At 38.8% G+C, this 8,259-nt stretch overlaps 1 protein-coding gene across 1 annotated transcript; it reads right to left on the bottom strand.

The window, feature by feature from the left end:
* Positions 1 to 4,514: 4,514 nt before the first annotated feature.
* LOC120637820 (vegetative cell wall protein gp1-like) lies at positions 4,515 to 5,581 on the bottom strand. Its single transcript, XM_039909846.1, has one exon. The coding sequence runs from the start codon at positions 5,460 to 5,462 to the stop codon at positions 4,776 to 4,778; it is 687 nt and encodes a 228-aa protein (XP_039765780.1). The 5' UTR covers positions 5,463 to 5,581; the 3' UTR covers positions 4,515 to 4,775.
* Positions 5,582 to 8,259: the final 2,678 nt, after the last annotated feature.

Below are 8,259 nucleotides of genomic sequence, written 5' to 3'. Positions count from 1 at the left end.
ACCATATTAGGCAATACACTACGCAAACGTTCAAAATAATCATTGTGTTATCACAGCCACAATTGGTAGTGGACTGAAATCTGAAAGGTGGTAGCCGGTAGGTCTAGTCACTTTGGACTATGGTCGCATTTATAAGCAACCTGGAAACACAAATCAAACATGAAGATAATTCTGTAGCATTAGAATTCATACTCTTTGTTTTGCAAATTTGACAATTATAAGTGATGACGAGTAATTTTTAGAGGAGTTCTCTATTCCTCCAGCTTCAGCTCATGGAGCATCACCAAACATCAAAATTTCAATGGCAACGTGTATTTCCAATGGATTATTTTTATTCTGTACGTCTTTCCCACGGAATTAAAATATATAGCTTGCACCATAACATACTCTGCAAAGTCAAACAAAACAAAAGTTTCAGCAAGAACTTTTGAATGGGTACCACTGTAAAAAGTAGTCAAGATTTCTCCCTAAGACTCTGTCACAATCAGCTTCACCCAAACATGTAGGCCAATCTTATAGACTGATAGATACATAGGCAAATATTTCTAATATAAAATATTTACATAATTGTAGCTACTATCATACAAATCTATACTAATATTATAACTCAGCAGATTTTGACGCTACAAACAATAGGAGCGGAGAATCAATGAAAGATGTTGCAAAACGATAAAAAATATTCCTTTTGAGAGCTTTCGATGCGTGTGATAAAGTTGCGCCATAATAATCTGTCAAGAACCGCCACAGCATTTGTCTATCTTTTAAGGTAGACTCAGAATATTTAAGAAGTTGCAGGGGACCACTAGTGTTCATATAATAAGAGCTTAATAAAACTGTCATTTCAAATTCACAAACAAACACTTCCATTTTATGTGTATGTACAGATTACTTATATTATTATCCTCTACCTAGATGCGATAGTAGATTCAGCTTGAACGGGCTCTGTGTACTGTAACCGAGGATACAATTGCGCAATTGGACTCGATTGGCATGCGCAATCACAATATACAAAACAATTAATAATAATTGTTATCAATTGCACACTTAAGGAGTTATTATGTAGGTACTTACATACATGACGAATGCGGAGAATGTACTTATATGGAATAATAAAGGAAAACTTTACAATGATAAATGTAGTTCCTTTTAGAGTTCCGTACAACGTTGTACACATGGTAGGTATATGTTAAACCCTTATAAGAATTATTCTCTGTAAAAGCGACTTTGATTTATACTATGTAGAAAAGAAAATAGAACAGATGATAAGTCGGTACATAAACTCGATCTTGCATTTTTACAGGATTTTATCTCAGCATAAAAGTTTTTATCAATATGCTATACGGAACCTTTTTCAAGGCACGTACCCTACTCCCACTTACCATACCTTTCTTACTCACATAAAACTACTTTAGGTATTTGATAAATTATTACCTACCTACCACTGATTTGTACTTTTTTAATAAGTAAGTAAGTATATCAATATACAACGTGTAACAGAGTAACGAAATAATATTAAAGGATACATACCTATTTGCCTTAAGGAATACCCCTATAAAAATATGAAATCAAAATAAGCATATTATTTTTTCATACAAACGAATTTAAAACATTTTAAGTATTTACTTATGACAACCCCGCATAGTAAGCGTCGCGTACCTAAAAAAATTACAGGAGACACATGATTTTAATTTTTCATGTGATGTTAGGGCTGTATCTGATTTCTTTCAGTAAAAACTATGGCAGTTGTTTTCTCAAAAACTATTAGGTTTTCAGTTTCACAGATAAGTCTCAGAGACAGTACATAATGTACCTCTAAAGCCTGTGAATTATTATTTCGGTTTTTATTTACACGTTGTATATTTAGTTATTAAACTTTAGTTTAAATACAAAAATATATTATTTTGTTTTATTTTATTTTAAGACATAGATACTTGTCCATGTTTTATTGATATGTAACTGATATTCGGGTGTCTTTTCACGACACTCTGCATGACAAGTCAATTTGTACTTTGTTATCAACCAACAAAGAGAAAGAGCTTTAGCACTGCAACAAATAAAAAAATATTACGTAATTACCAGGTCCTAAGTTCAACCCATACCTAATATTGGCGCATGGCATTCTTGATGTAACAAATAAACCGCATGTGAGATGCCAATTAATTTCTAAAAATATTATGTCGACATATTATTTACGCTTATGATTCCATACAACATCCTCGTTTAGTTTTTAGATAAGTAGAATGAAATTTAACTGAAAATTCTATGTAAATCATCCATACTTACGCCATAAGGTTTAATAAGTACGACAGTACAAACAAATATTATATCCGGTGAGAATAATAAAGACGGATTTTAGTCTGAAGCTATTTAACGTAAGTCCTGGATGGTCTGGACTATCAGAATCTATGTTCAAAAATTGAAAGTATGACTATTCAGTTGAAATTACGAAGAGCTTCGGGATCCAGGGCTTCAAAGCTAGAACAAAAGCTAACATGGATTTGTAAAATTATGTCGTTTCATGATCGTAAATTGATAGATTTTTGTTTGCTTGCACCTGAAGTTGAAAGTCAGTCTAATCAAACATCTTCAGATTTAATAATGAAGTTAAGTTATCCTTATCAACAGGGTCAGAGTTGCTAGTCTAAGTCTAAGGCTAAGATTGTTGTGGGCTCTTCTTACACCAGGGCGCATTTGGAACCCTCGTAGCTTTAGGTTTAAGTTGGCGAACGAAGTTATCACCATCCCCTTTCAATTATGTAAACATTTATGTATAAACGCTTCATAAGTGCCTGTGATAGGCCTACGTGAATAAATAAATATTGTATTTGAATTTGCACCGGTAAACGCGGCGTTAGAAGCCCCCGTCGACGTCTACAGACGACATCGAGCGAGTCGCAGCCAACCGACACAAGACTGTTGTATTTGGAACTCCCTACTAAAGACCTATGTCCAGTAGTGGACGTCCATTGGTTGGCATCATGATGATGATGTTTAGTAGGTAAGTACATGGTGGTGACCGAGGCAATTCCCAATCGATGTGCGTACGCCTTCAGTAACGGATAGCATTTTCAATTTGTATGCATGCGTCATTCTCACGCGACTAGGTGGATACACAAATGACGAGCTAAGCAGAAACTCAGATACGTAGATACTTAGGAAGTACTTACCTATTGTGTGCCTACGTGTTATATGTTTATATATATACGTACCTATATCATCTTAATAGGTAGGCAGTAGGCACTATCACTTATTACGTAGGTAGGTAGATTATACCAGAATTATGTGCACACATAAAAGTATTGCGTAAAGCTAATCTATAATATCCGTTCGTATTGAATAAACAGTACCTATCGTCGTTTTTGTTCTACAACAAAAAAACCTACCTAACACCTATCCACCTATTGATATTATGCTGTTTTTTATTGAACAAGTAGGTATAACTACAAAGCCCTTATAATGAGTAGGTACCTGCATATTATACCACCTAGCGAGCACGGAGACATTGTTATGCCCTTAAAATAAAGAGTAAAGGGCTAACTTGTAGATTGTGGAGGAATGAAAAAAAAAATATTTATCTATTTATTGAAACAGCAAGACACAAAACATTAAACACTCGTAACTTAGGATTATAATTACAAGTAGGTATTTTTAGGTAAACCACATACAAAAAAGAGATCAATTAATATAGAAAGAAATAATAATTTTAAAAAATAAATAAAATAACAGAGAGTAGCCTATCAAAAAGCTAAACAACTCTATTATCGTTACATGCGGTAATGAATAAAGAGTTATAACTTCAATTACATACCCATTTAACCAAGTTTTTATAGGTACCTACAACTTGTGCTGGAAAAAATTCTGACAGTACTTAGGGTAGATGCTCCGAAATTCGACACAGACTCTTCGCACTCACGTCAATATTCTGCATATTGCAAATATATCGACTAATATAGAAGAATTGAAGTAGGTATAGGTACTGTAAATTTTTATATTGCAACTGTGTACGGGCAGCCGTGCAGATGGCAATTTCAACCTTGTGGTTTTCTTTTTCTAACACAGCTTACTTTTGAGTCGTATGATTAACTTACCTAACTTAGATGAATGAAAGTTTTTTTTTAATTAACTTTAAAAGGGTAAATATTTGGGTAACAAAAATCCCAAACTTTTTATAACATTTTTCTTGACTAGCTTGATAGCATTCCCCTTTTTAAAAAATTTATCATCTTGTATTTGTAGAAATGACATTTAATTAATGCAATAATTTATTCAGTTCTTCTCGAGATCAACTTTTTTTATTGATAATGAAATGTAAATATTAAACGGAATGGTACGATGATTTTTTATACCTCTACAATTGAGTGCTTGAATGAAGATCCGTCATTGTAACGTAACACAATAGGGATTAAAGCAGGTAGGGGGAGGCGGCGGCTGGCGCCGGCGCTACCTGCTCGGAACAGGCACCGGGCGCGAGGAAAACAAAGCTTAGTAAACAACTCTCTTTATTAATATAATAATAATAATTGTTATATTATTATAATCTTCATAAATGTAGGTACGCTTTATAAACCCCACATACAAAAATACAATCTTACTCTTATAACTATAATTTATACACAAAAATAGACTGTCATCTCTTTATGACGGCATAATGCACTATGGCGACGTGTACGTTAAGGCACGGTATTATAGGGCTACGCCCCGGGCGGCGCCAGGCGGGCGTCGACGACTAGATCACAGAACAGGGGAACGGCGGCAACAGCCCCGGTGGCGTCTTCTCATCTAAGTGGCGCTGAGAACGACGGAGCAGGCGGGCACCAGCGCGGCGTGGGGCACGCGGCCAGCGTGCATAACGCTGCGCTCTGCACCGGTACGAAGGCGGACACGTGCACGCCGTTCGACACGGGCAGGGACGCCAGCGAAGGCTTCTTTTCTTCCTCATCTAGCAGGTACGGCCTGAACAACTTGAACGGCTTACGCGGCATAGGGTGCTCCGGAACAGTCGATGGTGCATACGTCAGCACGGAAACAGGTGCTGACAGACGACGCATCGACAAGTCTATGGGCTCCGTACTAGGAGGTATCACTGGGATCGGCGCCGGAAGTGGCGTGGGCAAGGCAACTGGTGTGGGTAAACAGGCTGGCGCTGGCGGGGGCGACGGTAGGCGAGCACTCTCGGGGGACCCGACGCAATAAGGCGGAGGCGATGGGGCAGGTTGCGGTGCTCGCCTCAAAAGAGCCGCTCGGAGAGCTGGCTCAGCTTGAAGCCATTTCTGGATTTGACGGCGGTGAATACCGAATTTCCTGGCGGTAGCGCGTTGGTTTCCTCGACATTGTGAGTCGCGTCTGTAGGCGTCGAGAACTTGTAGTTTGAACTGCGGTGGGAAGATACGGCGGGATCCCGCGCGGGTCTCAGAGCGGCGCTCGGAGGGAGCGGGGGCCGAGTGCGTGGTTGCTGCGGCCATTTGTTTAGCGGACGTGCTCGCGGGATGGGTGTCGGCGCCGAACTGACTGGCGCGCGGGCCGCGGTGAGTCGCTGTGTCGCTGTCGGCCGAGCCGAGGCGGCGGCGGGATGTTGGCGGCGCGCTCGCTGGCAGTGCTGAGCGCATACCGCTCCGACATGAGCGCGCGACGCGAGCCGCGTATATCCATTAGGGCTTGATCACAATGGTAATTTGGTAAACTTATTTCGTGATTAACAACTATATTTAATTTTTGTAATGCTAAAATGTAGTCACTTATTATTAATAGGTTGGTCTGTAATTGACATTCTACGACGTTCGCGCAAGTACTAAGTGAAGTTTAAACACAGCATTTCTAAAAACGATGTTTGTGCACTTCATTTAGTCCAGCCAACTTAGATTGCCCATAAACTAAATGAGATATTAACGGTATTCTCATCATCATTATGAACCCATTAGCAGGAACCGGATGCTAAGCACAGTTCTCTTTTGAGCCTAAACTCTGCAAATTGTTCCAATGGTGTATCGGAAATTCATGATTATTACTATAAATCGACACAAGGCCATTATTTTACTTCAAGCGGCCGGTACTGTACGGTGCGATACGGTCAATACACAATCATTTTTGGCTAGATCTAGGAATCGACCTCCAAATCCTAAGTTGAATTGGCCACTTACCAACTACTTTTTAGTAACCACCAAATTAGTATGTTGAATTTTAACTACAAATACCTACGGTTTTGAAACTTACAGTTCGTTATTTTTTATATTGTGATTTTATTATGACCAATAGTTGTCTTTTTACTGTAGCCGTGTTTTTATACCAAGTATTCTATATAAATAAATAAATATACTACGATAATACTTATAATATACAGATAAACATCCAGACACTGAAATACTTTCATGTTCATCACATAATCATTTTTCCAGTTGTGGGAATCGAATCCACGGGCTTGGACGCAGATAAAAATATAAAAATATATATGTACGATAGGCAATAAAACCAACGTGCAATGATCTGAAGTGTATATAACTACTATTATTTCGTGCTGAAGTCTAGGTATTTGACATTTCGAAATTAAGTGTACCTACCATAGGGTAGGTACACCTAATTTCGAAATGTCAAATACCTTCAAAGTTTATCTATTACAAAAAAATAAAAAAAAAATAAAGCGTTCTTCTGTATAATATTAGTAAGTATAGAATTATAAAGAAAATTTTATTTTAAAAACCAATCAACCAACGCATCATCATTCAAGAAAGAATTCGAAGTTATACATAAAGTATCTATATTTTTTTCTTTAGTTGAAAATCTGTAAATGTAAAAAAATATCAATTATTATGACAAAATTATACATTCAAACACTTATCGAACAACTTTTGGTAATTATTTTCATATATAGCACTGACTTACCTAATATAAAATACATTTGCCAATTAGGCACTTGCGTACCTACTATGCGTCTTAAATCACGCCGCTGTACAGAATAACCCCCAGTACTAAAGTCATTTTGCATCAATCTCAATTGCTTCTGATCGCAAATTTGGTTAGCGAGAAGAGTTATATTATACCCTAGGTACTTAACTAATGTACGCGGTGTGTTTCATTCAAAGTGTCCGGTTTGTCACACTTGTATGTTTTGTTTTAAACCTAGTTCAGGTTGACCCAATCCCGGTTTGATACATAATAAACTGACCAAGCGTGCGTTTACGCTCAACGTTTCAAATTTTAACAAACGAACGTTTCATTTCAATATACATTTTTTAAATAAACCGTTCCAATTTAAATAAATCAGCCTTGTGTACGCAGCTTTAGGCATTAATCTCGCCTCATTCTCGGCGTGAAAAAATGCCGCAAGTGGGAGCCGATAGCACGTAGCGCCACCATCGCTATCTCGCTTATACTCATTTAGTTTTATAAGAGTAAATAAGAAAGCACGATTGCCCTGCCTCGGTCGCTGCCACATCCGTTTACGAAACAAGTTTTCATGCGAGGTTGCCGCTGCGTGAGCGCGGGCGGTTCATGAGGTTGTGGGACGCGAGGAAGGGGCGCGGGCGGACAAGAATGCGCACGGAGCGGCAACGACGCCGTCCGCGGCAGACAGGGTGTCGCCGGCTCGCCGCCGTAGACAGGCCGTCGCTCAGCGGCGCTAGTCCCCTCGACGCCCGCTCCCCCGCGCACACACCCGATCTCGCCCGCGCCGCCGCAACGAACATCAACAAGTTATTTCAGCCCGGCCTTTCGCATGCACGAAACAGTGTAACTTGCCCTCGACTTAAGAACAGTTACGACGTTTTGGATTGGAACAGTACCTTAGCGCCATCGCCGTTTCGAGGAAAGTTGTTTATTTTTTGTGAGCGACGGCCGCCTGCCATGCCTGCCTCGTGTCCGCCGACCATGAAAACTGCGACCGAGCTCCCCTTGCGCACATTTTATAACATTCATAATGTGTCCACGTGTTTTAAATTAAATAGGTGCTAATTACCTACTTAAAATATGACCATTTTTCAGGCAACAACTGATGGATAGCAGTGCAAGACAGTGTTGGCTTTACTTTAATATCATCTAAAATTTAGTGCAAGTTCTATAAAAAAAAATACCTATTATGCTTCAGCAGCATAGGTATTAACGCTAAAATATCGAGAGAAATAAACCACTGCAGACTTTTGGGTCAAGACCGGGCTTAGGAGCATGCACCCCATATTATTATGTGTTTAAATTTGCCATTATAACTTACCTAGGTACTTAACCAAGAAGGTAGGTGCTGTCTTGTCTTAATGCAAGTCATTCTAATAG

This window comes from Pararge aegeria, chromosome 4 (genome assembly GCF_905163445.1).
Source record: "Pararge aegeria chromosome 4, ilParAegt1.1, whole genome shotgun sequence".
NCBI classification, from domain to species: Eukaryota; Metazoa; Arthropoda; class Insecta; order Lepidoptera; family Nymphalidae; genus Pararge; species Pararge aegeria.
The sequence above is the reverse complement of the archived record's forward strand: the minus strand, read 5'-3'. Positions and strand labels throughout refer to the sequence as shown.

What these genes read in the sequence shown, in the direction of transcription:
- LOC120637820 (XM_039909846.1), bottom strand. Translation starts at nt 5,462, where the DNA reads ATGGCCGCAGCAACCACGCACTCGGCCCCCGCTCCCTCCGAGCGCCGC.